Source organism: Stegostoma tigrinum, chromosome 1 (genome assembly GCF_030684315.1).
Source record: "Stegostoma tigrinum isolate sSteTig4 chromosome 1, sSteTig4.hap1, whole genome shotgun sequence".
Taxonomy (NCBI): Eukaryota; Metazoa; Chordata; class Chondrichthyes; order Orectolobiformes; family Stegostomatidae; genus Stegostoma; species Stegostoma tigrinum.
This window is the reverse complement of record NC_081354.1, coordinates 125,311,059-125,326,426: the sequence shown is the minus strand read 5'-3', so window position 1 is coordinate 125,326,426 and position 15,368 is coordinate 125,311,059. Positions and strand designations below refer to the sequence as shown.

The window sequence follows — 15,368 nt, the reverse complement described above, 5'->3', positions numbered from 1 at the left end:
AAAGTGAAGCCTCCACCAAAATGTAAAATTAACTACAAATGTTGAAAAATGGCATAATTGAGCACAGAAGATGATAATACAGCTCACCTTGCCTGTGTTGATTGTTCAATGGGAATATCCATTTATTTGCATTCCTGTACTCTTTCACTATAGTCTTGTAAGCAGCTCTCTGCCTTTCCCTGTGTTACGCTGGCTTTACTTGTACTGCAACTATTGGATCTGTTATCACTACTATTTAAGGGAGTTCATTCTAGGCCAATAACAACTCACTTTGTCAATGGATGCGAGTTTGCTCGCTGAGCTCTAAGGTTCGTTTTCAGACGTTTCGTCACCATACTAGGTAACATCATCAGTGAGCCTCCAACAAAGCGCTGGTGTTATGACCCGCTTCGTCGGAGGCTCACTGCTGATGTTACCTAGTACGGTGACGAAACGTCTGAAAACGAACCTTCCAGCTCAGCGAGCAAACTCACCTCCAGAACCTCAACCTGAGCTACAAATCTTCTCAAAACTCGCTATCACTTTGTCAATATTATTTTTCCTCATCTCTGCTTCTTTCTCCAATTTTATTGTATTATTGGCCTCTGGTTATCAAATCTCTCACTCCTGGAAACAGTTTCTCCCAGTATATCAAAATATTTTCTATAAATATTGAATTATTTTTGTCTCCCATTCACCTGTCTTCTCTTTCAAGAACAATCCTAGATTCTTCATCAGTTTCTTCACTTAACTGAAGTTCTTTATCCCAAATCCTATTCCAGCAAAATCTTCTCTGCACCCTCTTTCAGGCACTTACCAAACTCTGGCACCCGGAATTTGACACAATGCTCTACACCTGAAGCCATCAATCATTTATGGAAGATTAGTTTAACTTTCCTGCTTTTTCACTCTGTGCCTAATTTTGCAAAGCGCAGGATTCTACATGCTTGGTTTTTAATATGAACAGGCTTGTAAATGAGAGATAGTACGAAGTGCCGATGCTGGAGTCAAAGATAAAACAGTGTGGAGCTGGAAGAACACAGCAGGTCAGGCAGCACCAGAGGAGCAGGAAAGTTGACATTTCAGGTCGGGACCCTTGTTCAGAAATGGGGGAGGGAGAAGGGAGCTCGGAACTAAATACAGAGAGGAGGGGTGAGGCTGGAGAAAGCAGCTAGGCAGTGGTGGAGATTAGTCAGTGAGGTGGGAGGAGCGGCTAGGTGGGAGAGAAGATGGACAGATTGTGTCAGGTCAAGGAGGCGGGGAAGAGAGGGAGGGTTGGTCATGGGATGCAAGAAGTTTCAGGGCCGAAGAGAATACCAGAGGGTTGCAGTGGGAGAGAGATCCACTGAGGTCTTTTCGAAGGGAGGAGGTTAACTCCTTCAAGGTGGGCATCCTTATAACTCACTCAGAGATAGTAAGAACTGCCAATCCTGGAATCAGAGATAACACAGTATGGAGCTGGAGGAACACAGCAGGCCAGGCAGCATCAGAGGAGCAGGAAAGTTGATGTTTCACATCTGGACCCTTCTTCAGAAATGGGGGAGGGGGAAATATGTCCCTTTATGTCTAAATATTTGTGATGAACCACTCCTAGGTTTCCTTGTTTCTGAGGACCCTTTAAAGATGTACAGGTTTTTAACATCTAACTTGCATCATTTTTCAGTTTTTTGCATTAAATTTAGTTTGCCATATGTCTGCTCATTTCACCAGTCCCATTCTAGAGAAGTCTGCCATTACCCTCTTCATTGTTAACCATATCCTAACCTTTGTCTGTTCTGCAAACGTTGGACATTTTCCTTTTATACTGATGATCCAGTCATTAACATAGATCAAAACCAGCAGCAGCCTTAATACCAAGCATTGAAGGATACCAAATTTATACTGTTCTTTGGTCTGATAAAACAATCACCCTCAGCATTGTGGCTTGAGCCAGTATGGTATCTATGCTGCCACTGGCCCTTTAATCCCATAGGCTTCAATTTTGTTGTAAGTAACTAGGGAGTAGGGTTTTAAGACATTCCGTTGAGGAAAAATAAAACACAATGTGAAATTTTTGGGAAATGAATGTTTACCGAACATAAATGTGAGGATTTCCTGCCTGCTCCCAAAACAAATTAGCAACAAGATGCCATGCATTTAAAGACTATGCTCATTCCTAGCGATACTGTCAGCCCCTGTCTTCCTGTCAGGTTTGATAAAAATCATCAGCCTTAAACACTTACAAATAAAACACAAATTCAAATGTATTTTTTTCTGTTAAATTACATTCCCACGTTACAGCTCAAACTGAAAAACTAAACTGCACACTGTTCTCTTTTTGTCTGAGTTTTTGCTAAATGCTCTTATTCCATACAGGTATATGAAACTATTAACAGCTTCTGTCCATGAACAGCAGCCATCATGGATTAAAATAGATTGGTTTCAGTACTTCATTTTTATCCAAATATGACCTTTCTTTCAATTAATACATCAGTACCTTGAGTGGTTCTGTTGTTAAATTGGACCAATTAGTTTGCGCCAAAAGAGCCTAGCATGGAAATGATGGGCTAAGTGGCCTTCTTCTCTGCAGCAATGAATCTATACTTAAATTTAACAGGATTTGGCAGTCCCAATGCTTCCAACTAAGAAATTTTAGGGAGCACCCACCCCATCCCTTTATGTTAATACAATGTTAAAAGAACAATTGATTTACTTGATTGATACAAAGCAGGAACAGTAGCTCCTTTCACACACCAGTCCAATGAAGCTCCTTTATGCCTTAATATTGTTGGTCTGCATCAGCTACAAGATTATGGGTAAAATATTCTCAAAACTAGAGATACAACAATTGGATACTGAGGAATTTTTGGAAATTCTATTAAAATCTTTGGAGAAACTCTGAAACAAGAAAGATGACCTATTAAATCCATTGGAGGCATAGTCAGATTTTGATAAGTTTAGAAAGCAAGGTGGATATTCTGTAGAAGAATATTTAATGAAATTTAACAGACAATATTGCAAAATTTCTATTTGGAGATTCCTAATTCAGTAATCGTTTTTAAACTGTTGGGCTGTGCTAAGGTGTCAAAACATGATTCGGCTCCTATTGATAACTGGAGCTGGACTCCAGAAAGAAATGTGTCTTGGAACAAATATCAAAAGCTTTTAAAACATTCCAGGGAGGCCTTCATGGCTCATACAGCAGTAATATAAAGAAAGGAGGATCATCACAACAGCAATGTAAGTTGGCTCAAATACAGGCTGAAAGCGCCAATACCGTAATTAAAAGGAACGTGATAGAAATACATCCAGCAATTACAACAGACAACAGGAAACTGAAACAGAAGAGTCAACCCTGGAAATGGTCAATGGGTGTTTTAGATGCATTTTGAAACTTCATTACGGAATGAATTTTCCTAAATCAAATAACAAGGATTTTGAAAACACACATGGCACAGAAAATTTGGGAGGAGAGGCAAGTGATGCTGATCCAGCAGAGGGAACTGGGTTTTTAATTAACCAAAGAACTTTGGATGCTGCAAATCTGAAACAAAAACAGAAATTGATGCGGAAACTCGGCATCTAATAAAAGAGAAAGCAGAATTAACACTTTGGGTCCAGTGACCCCTCTACAGAACCATCAATTGCTAGGGAAAGGTTGGTACCTATGCTAAAGAAGGAGCGGGGGAAGGGAAGAAGTAACTGATTGGTGGACATGGAGCCCAGAGAGAGAGAGAAAAACAGTTGGGTAGACAAAGGAATGGGTAATGGTTAGCCTGAGAGAATGAACAGGTATCGTTAGTAGCTGACAATGGGTTGGTTGTGGTAGCAGCTCATGTGATGACAAGTCCTGGAGGTGGGGAAGGACATAGGAGAAGATACTCAGGCCCAAAGACCATCCTGAAGGCTGCAGGATCTCATTTTCCACTTGGGAGCCCTGGAATCTTGCCAATAATGAAACTAGGGATCTGTCGAAACCGTGGTCATTACAACTGCAGTAGAAAATCCCTGTAGTAATGAAGTATGTTAAAGAGACCACTGGTAGAAGTGAGATGCTCCAGAAAACTATAGTGGACCAACCAAATTGTAAATTAACATCTGCCATGGCATGGCAAATCCCTGCAAAGAACTCATCCAAAATGTTTGAAGGTTACAGTCTAAATGAAGTGACATTTTGAAGAAATCCAAAAATTCCTTCAATAAGGAGTGACCATTCCCTGGTTCAAAAGGGGCCATAATTAACTCAATTTTTTCTGAGTACCTGAATGCTCTGCACAATTGTCTTTCAGAGGAAGTTCAGTGTTTTATTTCAATACTATCTGATTCATATTGCATGGCAAACAGAGGGTTGTGAGCAAACGTTATCAGGAATAAGTTGTAATCCAAGTGACGCTATATATTACAAAAGTGAAGGGCAGAAAGACCGGTAATAGTTAACAACGGGGAAACAGTTACTTTGTTAGGGTGCATTCCTTGAGGATGATAGGGACTGATATCCTCAGAGAGGAATACTATAAGAAGTTATAAGAACATGAAATCAAAATCAATCAATTTTTGCTTGTATTGCTTTCTGATTAAAGGTTTTTTTATGTTTAATGAAAGGAAGAGGATTATGCTAAAAACTGTTAGCAATCTGTTGCCATATTAGGAAAGAAATTGAATATGGCAGAAATTATGTTTAATTTCCATTCATTGGTCTCAAGGATTGATTGCGTGTTTTGAAAACATATTAGTTAAAGACCAGAGGGAAGTCTGTTAATATAGCAAGTAGACAAACAGATGATTGGGGTGAATTGATTACTTAATTGACTTTGTAGTTATAAGGAGGAACAGTGAAACTGCATGTGGTAGGTGCTATAAGACTGTGTAGCTAATAAACTCTATCCACAAAGAAAGGGGTCTTGCTTTCTGTCTTTCCAGCTGGTTTGGATCCAGATTGGCAGCCAACAAGCTGGTAAAATTGGGGTGGGCAGGTAGGAAGAAGGTATGGGCCCATTGGAATTTAAGTATTCCCTGCCTACATCCCATTGGTCAGTGTATGTTAAATCCAGTCCTATTATTCTATTGCTTCCAAGTCTGTCTTTATTCATGTTCCAGGCTTTCCTCAGAACTCAGTTGCTTGTATTGATGGTAGTTTGTTTGATATACATTTTTCCTTTCTGACAAAGGTGGTTGGGATTTTCAAAAATCCAGGCACAAGTTGCCAAGAGTAGAATTGGTGTAAAATCTCAATATTTAGTCAGAATTTTCTGGTAACACTGTTGCAAGAGCTTTTGTGCAAATGTTTTATTTCAATACTATCTGATTCATATTGCATGGCAAAGAGAGGGTTGTGAGCATCTGCATACAAATCTACTACATCCATCATAATCTGATTAAGTTCTAATCTCAAAACATGCAGCCAAAATTTAAAACTAAAATTTAAACAAAAGCTATTTTGGAATTTATTCTTCCAAAAGTCAACTCTAAGACCATGAACATTGGTCTCTAGCCTTCTGTCCATCCCTTTCATGCTTCAACTATATTTGGCCATATATAGTGCAGTGCAACCACATGTAATGGCTACTTGGCGCAGGCAATCATGAATGTACTGGATCTTAATCTTTACGCTCTTCATTATCATTTATTTCCAGAGCTACAAACATACATTTCCTAACCCAACAGCCATAGTTTACTTTGCTCATTTTCATGAATACAACTAAATCCCTGGATAATATCTAATAGTTAAACATAACTGAACACTCGGAAATAAATAAAAACGAGTGAACCTTCATACATCTTATGTATGCTAAATATAATGGTGCAACATTCAAAGTTTCTTACTAGTGTAAAATAAAACTAAAACTAGTGCAGTATTATTTTGAATACCAATCAAAATGAATAGTTCCGGAATTGAGAAAATTGTATGTCAGATGTTTGAAATGAGAGAAAAAAAAGTCAAGAAATTACACACTAGTGAGCCCAACATCTGTTGTCAGTTAAATACTCAGAGTCTATAATCAAGGATGGAGCATTTGAACATCTTCAGCTGATTAGAGATAACAAATGCAAATGCAAACTGATTATGACATGCCTGATGAGGACTGATTTAATTATTTGAATAGGTGACAAGATAAAAATTCATGAGATGCTACAGTCTGTTTTCTTTCCTGTATGCTTTGGAAACCTGATCAATAAGTAAAGATCTGTGGAAGAAAGTAGAAGCATTTGAATTGTGGATAGTGAGATAAAAATTCTATATACAGGCCATAGGGACAAATGAAAAGATAGATTGCGACTGCACGAGCAAAACATATGATACAAAGTAACATCCAGAAAAGAAAACGTCGCTACTTTGGCCACTTTGTCAGACTGCATTACTACAGAGATCTTTTCTGGCCAGCAAAAGGCTGCAGGAAGATGGGTTCATCTGGGTGTAGCTGGATGACTGATGTCACAGAGCAGTTGCAAACAAGCTAGAGTGGATGTGACAGGTTGGCACAATGTAGACAACTGTGGCATGCCATGACGGCAGATTGTACAATAGAAGCAGCTACAAACAGCAGAAGCAGACTAAAGAAGTGAACAGATACACATATTGTTTATGTGGACTTCCAGAAATTAACTAAATCCAAAATAACACATCATTAGCTACAGGTGAAACTGATGAGATTGACGGAAAATTATTGACCTAGGGTTAGGAAAGTGGCAGGTGGCAGAGTGTACAGATAATGTATCGATAACCCTATTGATAGGATAATTAGTGAGTGCAGCAAAGAAATCTGTGTAAATATTCACCGTATTCATAAACAGCATCGATGAAAGGATAAACTGCCACATATCCAAATTACCTGATGATGCAAATAGAAATAGCACTATAAATAGTGTTGTTGGAAGCATAAAATTATAAGAAGGTATAACAGGTTAAATGAAAAAGCAAAATTATGGCAAATGGAATTTAAGCAAGGCAAAATGTGATGACAACCAGTTTTGACCTAAAAAGGATAGATCAGAGTGCTTTCCAAAAACAGTACTTTCTATTTTCAGAAAAGCCAGAAATGGTTGAGGTTCAAAGATATCTAAGGTCAGTGATGATCATGTTCAATTAAACCATACATAATTAAAATATCATTAACACGTACAGTCAATAATCAAAAAAATGGCTAATTAGATTTGGTCCTTCCCCTATACAGACCTAAAACGTAATGAGTACAAATCATACTACAGCTATACATGAACACAAATGGGTTATGTGAGCAGTTCCAGATATCGTCATGAAGGAAGGACACATTGGCTTTGAGGAAGTACAATACAGATTTACTAGAATGACATCTGGGTGTCAAAGATTACATTTAATAGAAAGATTACACAAGCTAGTCCTGTAACCCCAGGGGCCCATAAGAGTAAGAACATAAGAACCAGAAGCAGGTGTAGGTAATTCAATTCTTTCAGCCTGCTCTGCCATCTGAATACAGTCGTGGATGATCTCATTTTGGTGTCAACTCCACTTTCATCCCCACTATTCATAACCTTTCAACCAACTACTAATAAAAATCTACCCTCCTTAAATTTACTAACATACACCACATTCTGAGATACTTAAATTCCACAGATTCAGAGAGAAGTAATTTCTCCTCATCTCTACTTTAAATCTGTTAACCCCTATTCCTAAAAGTATGACTTTTTGTTCCAAGAGATTTTATCAAAATATTGGGCTGGATTTTAATGGTGGCAATTGGGGGATGGAGGTATCCTCAACCACTGCTTGGAGAACCATTGAAAACCCATGTCGTTTCTGCGGGGTAACTCAGCAAGTGCTTTCTAATCACTGAATTACAACTAATGTCGGACATTATGTTATCAGATTTGTAAGCACAGGCTGTTTGAGTACAATCAGGACTCTGCCCATTGTGAAGAGTCAAAGTAAGTATTCAGTAATATTATCAGTGTTACTAGCTGAGAAACACCACAATTGGGTTCTCTCCCACTGTCTTCCACAAACCTACTTTCTTTGGTCAATATGTCATGTGTTATAAGACTGGCCAAACTCATTAATACGGTCCAAACTGTTTGCTTGCCATGCAAGTTTGATACCAAACAAGCTCATCAAAGCTACTTTTTACTAACAGGATGCTTCTGTTATTACAACTTAACTGAGAGGTGATTAGTAATTATCATGCCCCACTGTTCCATAAGCCATCACAAAATTTATAAAGACCCAATTAGGCACCCAAAATAACCAATTTGCTGACTGACTAGTATTCAGGACCAAAGCAGTTCACATCAGATTTTGTCATTAATAGAAAATAACTCTATTCATATATACCATACAACTTTTAACAAATGGCACAGAAAAGAAAGAAATCTTTATCCATGACAATGTGACATAAACTATTCCCTTTAAAACGCCCAAAATATCTAGACACTCATTCATAGTCAAGACAGACAGAAGATAGACGATTTGACATATGTTATGAGTGAAAAATAAACAATAGGGAAGGAAACTCTGTGAATCAACAGTCTAGATTTCAAGGATGGGTGAAATTGTCTTTGATGATTCTTTGTGATTTCAACAATGATGCATACAATGTTTTTAAAGTGATGGTTGTTTTTCACTTTGATAGCCTGTGCTTACAAAACTCAGAACAAAATGTCTAACATTAGTTGTAATTTCGTAGTTGGACAGCACTTGCTGAGTAACGTCAAAGAAGCAATGTAGGTTCTAAATGATTCTCCAAACCCCAATTGCCACCATTAAAATCCAGCCCAGGATCTTTGAAAGGTCTTTCCTTGCTAGAATTCCTTCTTTTAAGCTTTCTTGCTTTTTCTTTTTTCCACTCATGGAGAATGAGAGTGAGGGAGTGAGGGAGAGAGGGATGTTCACATTTCACAAGCTCCAGGCGTCTCTGGCTGTTCCTGCTCTTACGGTTTTGTAACAAACTGCAGCTCAACCAATGGGAAGGCTGTTATTAGACAGAATTCCCTTGATACAAATATTCTTGACGCCACTCAAAATATCTCCCTCACTGCCTCAAAGAGCAACACTGCCCAGATGAAAATGTGAAGCATTTAATCTTTCACAAGTTGCAAAATATTCCTGTTACTTCAGCTAAGTAACAGTCCCCATTTTGGTTTTTAGTCCCAAAGAAGAAAAATATATGCTCGCTTACACTATTAAGTCGAACAAAGGTTCTACCTACCACACAGATGTGTAATGTATGTATGAATTTCAGTACAGTGTGGTGCCAGGTATATTACCCATACATAGAACATAGAACATAGAACAGTACAGCACAGAACAGGCCCTTCAGCCCACGATGTTGTGCCGACCATTGATCCTCATGTATGCACCCTCAAATTTGTGTGACCATATGCATGTCCAGCAGTCTCTTAAATGTCCCCCATGACCTTGCTTCCACAACAACCAATTTGAGGTTATCAGTCATTTTTGCCATATGGCTCAACTTACACTTGCTGAATGCTATATGTATTCATAGACAGGAAGAAAAGCACACATTAAGGAACTGTCTTTTTGACACTAAATAAAAGCAGAGGAGAAGATAGTTCCCTGGTGCAACACATTTAGTATGCAGCATTGATTTGCCAACCACCAGCATCCACTTCTCATTCGATCTAACTTGTTATAGTCTTTGAAATTTAGCGTTTCTAGCATCTGTTCTGATGAGTACAAGATGAAAAGCTTCAATATCATATCTCTTTTTTCACCATACTGAAGTTTTCAAGTATGCCACTTTTAATTTTTATTAGTCTGGCAAAAGAACAGTCTTATTTATTTCCTCCAGAACCGAACTGAACCTCACAGCTACAACTCATTAAGTATCTCATCAGAGTGAAATCTGAAGAAACGCTGAAGCTTTATCACCAGCTATCTTTGCTGCTTTCTTTATACAGTCATAGTCACAGATTCATATAGCACAGAAACAGACCCTTTGGTCCAACATGTCCATGCCAACTATGGTTCCAAAACTTAATTAGTCCCAATTGCCTGCATTTGGCCCATATCTCTCTAAATCTTTCCCATTCATGTACCTGCCAATGTCTTTTAAATGTTGTAACTGCACCCACCTCTACCAGTTCCTCTGGCAGTTCATTCCATACATGCACGACTCTCTGTGTGAAAATATTGCTGCTCAGGTCCCTTTTAAATATTTCTCCTCTCACCGTAACCCTGTGCCCTCCAGTTTTGACCTCTCCTAGTCTGGAGAAAGGACTTTTGCTATTCATCATATCGATGCCTCTCATGATTTTAGAAAGCTCCATAAGGTCACCCCTCAATCTCCCACACTCCAGAATGGATCCTACCTAATCAACCTGGAATCCCAATGTTGGCAGGAGACATAGTAACTGAACAATGGGCTGCATTTGAAGAGAAAATATTCCTGGGGGTGGGGAAGAAAAGGCAAACAAATCTAGAGCTTCCTGGATTATGAAAGACATAGAGATTAAATTAAGAACAAAATGTATGCTTGAGGACAATCAGAAAACTGTAAAGTGCTTTATTTTCATCAGGAAGAGTGGGAAGACACAATATAATATAAAGGTTAGTATTCTGAATGGGATATAGGTGCAGAGAAATGTATGTGTGCACTAGTCACTAAAGCTGGCAGAATAGGATAAGAGGACAGTTAATAAAGCATACAAAATCCCAGTTAAATGGATTGGAAAATGGATTGTAAAAGCAAGAAAATTGTGTTAAACTTATATGAAACGCCGGTTCGTCCTTAACTGGAATATTATATTCAGTCCTGTATACCATTGTTTAGGAAGCACATAAATGCAATGGAGACAGTAAAGAAAGGATTCTTGAAACTGGTTCCATAGAAGAGGAACTACAGTTATGTACTCAGGACTTTGTTTTTCTTGAAGAAAAGTTTGACAGGAGATTCCATAGAGGTATTCAAAAATCACAAGGGATCTGGGCAGACTATTCTCAGTGATGGAAGGTCTTAGAATAAGAAATCACAAATTGGAAAATAATTGGCAAAAGAAGTAATGGAGACATGAAGAGAAATGTTTTCATGAAGTGAGTTAGGATCTGGAATGCATTGCCTGGTTGTGCGGTGGAGGTAACTTCAATCAAGGCATTTAACGGAAGTGAGTCACTACCTGAAAAAATACAAAAGAGAACAAGGGAGTGACACCAGGTGAATTTCTGTTTTCGAGACCCAGTACATTTATGATGGATCAATGGTCTCCTTCTATACTGTAACCATTGTGTGATCTGGGTGACAATGATCAGAAACCTCCAATTTAGGGAGGTGCTGGTGATGATCATTGATTTCAAACTGAAATTACACACTTAAAATTTGCAGGGCTATGAAGATCGAATGAGGGAATGGAACAATGTGATTTGCTCCATTGAGGGCTGGCACAGGCTTGATGGGCCAAAAGGCTGCCTTCTGTCCCATGATTATGACCTGTTGAAGAATACAGCATCCAGCTGATGCATCCTGCAATGAGAAAGCTGTAGTTAGTCAATATGTTGGGGTGTTGGAGTTGAATCCCTTTCCACTGCTCTCGAAGAGCAGATTGCACTTTTAACTTCTGACAGTGTAAAATAAGTCATAACAGGAAGCTCGCAGGCGCCTGCTCCTAAGATGCTGCTGGGCCTCCTGTGTTCATCCAGCTCTATACCTTGTTATCGCAGAACAAGCACTGCTACTTTTTGTAAACTGATTTTCTTTTAGCTTTATTGATGTAATTTGGGCTTTGTTAACAAATTTTACCCAATATTTATCTCAATCAACTTAACACAATACAAATTATTTGGCCAGTACTTTCGTGCAGTTTGTGATAATTGTGGGTGCTCGAAATGACTTTCTCTTTCCACACAATTCAGGTGACTGACACGGCTGCAATTACCTTTGAGGCGTCTGGCGGTCGCGATGAGCATTATATTAACGTTATTTTTGTGTTTCCAAATGATTGTGTCTGAACTAAAGTTAACTTTACCATTATATTATTACCGTTCTAAAAATAATTATTAAAGACCTGCTCCCCGCGTCCACCTCGGAAATCTTGAGATGAAAGTTGAGATATGACCAGGTTGGACAGCCTTGTTTCCAAGTATCTAAAAATGTTACCATATGTGAAGTTCAGTCTTGTTTCATATAAATCTTTCTTTGCCCCTGAAAGAGCAAAGTCCATTGAATCATTTGTGAACTGGTTACTGTATGTAAAAAAATTGTTCTACACGGATTGAAGAACAACCATGATATTACTAAACTTATGACTGTTTTGGTTCAATGTCAATATCTAACTTTAAAATATGAATTTATCCTTTGTTTAGCATTTGAAAATTTGAAACCTACTTGTTTCTCAGAATGGGTCCTATATATATATATTTAAGTCTATTTTGGGGCAACTGCATAATAAATTTAATCGTCCTCCTCTCGCAGCCTTTGTCGTTTGCATGATCAGGGAACTTCTTTGTCAAATTAGCGTCTTTCCCTTTGACACTGAATTATGCTGGGAGCTAAGAGGTAAGAGAAGCCACGGAACTGGGAAGGAGACGGGCGAAAACTGCAGAGGGAGAATAATCTGCTCAAGTCAACGGCTTCAGGCTGGCTAAGAAAAGCGACCCGCTGTGGCGACCGCTGGATCACATTAACAGACGGTTCCCCTTGTGATGGAGCCGGCAGCAATTCACAGAACAGCAAAAAAAACTCATCCAGCAATACTTGCTCTCCGTTAGTACCGTGTTAAAATGATGTGATTTTGGTGAAGCCGAGTGGTGGAACCAGCACGGACTGTTATACCCCTTTTAATCAGAATCTTGTCTCCTTTTACCATCGTATTCACAGAGTTCGGAAAAGCAAAACACGTCACGAGGAACCCAGACAGCAGGGAAAATGTACATCCTAAGTAAAAGCAGTTCCTTACCAAAACAAAATCAAATGCAATTGCGCCCAAATGTACAAACATACGAACAAACAAAAATACATGCGACTTTAATAAGTGAATACAATCTTTAATAATAATAATACACATTATATAGAATCAGATATTCAAATATACTTACCCAGTATGAGGCATATTACATCCAAGCAAACAAAAGGGATTCTCTGCCAGTCAAACATCTTCTTTCGCTGCCTTTGTACTGGAAGGAACTGACGGTCGCAGACTTTGTACAAACACTTCTCTTTCTGAAAGCAATCTTCTGAAATTTGCTTAGTTTTGTTTGCGGTGCGATCTCGCTTTGGGGTGTGTGCATGTGTGTGTGGGAGGAGGAGGGAATGCGGGTTTAAAAGGACGCTTGGCAGCTGTCCGCACAAATTTTAATGTGCAGTCTGCAGGGAAAGGAAGACTAATGGCCGACACAAGCTATGTCTGCTTCTCGGGGGGGGGGGGGGGGTACCGGGAATAAGGACACCCGAAGCTGAGATATACGATCAGCGACAGACAGTTCTGCAAAGTCAACTCCGACCCTGTTGCCCGCCCTTAAATTAAACAAGCCCCCAGCCGCGGGGAGGGGGACGATCGGGCAGCAGAGACGGAGAAGCTGCTGTCTAGCGGCGGCGGCCCTGTCACAATGCGGCTGGTGTCTCTGTCACTGTCACAATGAGAGGCTGAGCGAGGGGTTCGGGGCCGTCCCGGCCCAGTCTGAGCCGGGATAGAGCGCGTTCTGCTACTGCCGCCGCCGCGCGACAGAAACGCCTCCCTAAACCACGTCAGCGGCAACCCCAAGCCCCGGCAGGCCGTCTGGTTGAAGGACACATAGCTAGAAGAGGAGTGCCGAGCCTCTCAGTGCCGCAATGGAAAAATCAATTCATCATTGCGTGAGGCTGTTTAAAAGCAAAAACGCCCCGCCGTATATTTCCTCCAGAAGCAACTTACATTGCTTGTGAGATAGATAGACGAGGACAAAAGGTATTTATTTTGCATTGGCTGGGCCGCGACATTGTACAAGCCATATTTACAGTCCTCCCAAACCTAAGTCAAAATATCCGACTGCAGATTTATGTTGGCCACCTTGTTACCCAGCATTGACAGTCGTTCAAATTATAGGTTAGTAACACAAAGGCGCGGATTGCGCCCTGCCGCTGTTAGCAATGGAAAGGCGTAGCCACGCCCTAACTACCTGGCAACAACACCTTGTCGTGGAAAAAAAACACCTCAATTGCACGTCAGTATTTGCAATAATACACCGCACGCTATTGTACAGTGATGTATGTGAGATCTGAATAGTCCAAAAGTTAAATCCACATCATTGAGACAAGGGTTCACAAGTCAAATGACACGAAACATTTGCTCAATGCCAGACATTGGGTATTTCCAACATGAAAAAAACCCAATAACTTCACATCGACATGCATCAGAGTCCTCCTGCTCAGTTAATTTCCTACAGTTTATCTCTGCTAGATGGCACCTGTAAGTCATAAAATTTGGGTTTAAAGAGTTGAACATTAAAAACTAAACTGACTCAGACCCTGCCTTCGTGTAAGTTTAGGTAGGTTTAGTGTAAAAGGGGAGGCAATGGCCCAGTAATATTATTGTTGGACTGTCAATCCAGAGACCAAAATAATTCTGGGGATTTGGGTTCGAATCCTCCCAATAACAGAAATCTGGAATTAAAAGCCTAATGGTGACTGTGAATGCATTGCCAGTTGTCAGGAAAAATTCATCTGACATCACTAATGCCCTTTAGGGAAGAAAACTGCCATCCTTACCTGGCCTGGCTTACATGTGACTCCAGATTCCTGACTGCCCTCTGGGCAATTAGGGACGGACAATAAATGCTCCCCAGCCAGTGACGCCCTTATCCCATGATTCAATAAAGAAGAAAAAATTTTGTTGAACTGTTTTGAAGTGAGGAACTTTCCTTTGTGCTCTGGACAAAATTCATTCCTTGATCAATATTACAAAAACAAATATTTGGAAATCACAAAGCTGGTTATAAGAGTTTGCTTTGCAGAAATTGTCAGCCACCTTTTCCCACATTACAGCAGTGACTACAGTCAAAAGTATTGTATTGATTAAATAACACTGATTGTTGATTTAAGACTAAGGACAGAGAATCATAGAATCCCTACAGTGTGGAAATAGGCCTTTCTCATTCAGCCGGGGGTGAGTGTCTAGAACTTCTGTTAAGAATGGTCAAGTCAGGAACTTGTAACATTTAAGAATACACCATAAGACATAAGACATAGGAGTGGAAGTAAGGCCATTCAGCCCATCAAGTCCACTGCGCCATTTAAATCATGGCTGATGGGCATTTCAACTCCACTTCCCTGCACTCTCCCCCTAGCCCTTGATTCCTTGTGAGATCAAGAATTTGTCGATCTCTGCGTTGAAGACATCCAACGTCCCGGCCTCCACTGCACTCCGTGGGAATGAATTCCACAAGCCCACCACTCTCTGGCTGAAGAAATGTCGTCTCATTTCAGTTTTAAATTTACCTACTCTAATTT

The 15,368-nt window shown here is 39.7% G+C and overlaps 1 protein-coding gene across 2 annotated transcripts in view; it reads right to left on the bottom strand.

Moving 5' to 3' along the window:
• The window catches only part of plpp1a (phospholipid phosphatase 1a), a 91,681-nt gene extending 77,676 nt beyond the window's left edge, over window positions 1-14,005 (bottom strand). Inside the window, exon 1 of one of the 2 annotated variants that reach the window (XM_048527227.2) lies at window positions 12,980-14,005. In XM_048527227.2, the coding sequence (XP_048383184.2) occupies window positions 12,980-13,037 (58 nt within the window). In that variant the 5' untranslated portion in view covers window positions 13,038-14,005. The remainder of the gene's footprint in view (window positions 1-12,979) is intronic. The other variant, XM_048527232.2, reaches the window with a different exon arrangement.
• Between the last annotated feature and the right edge of the window lie 1,363 nt (window positions 14,006-15,368).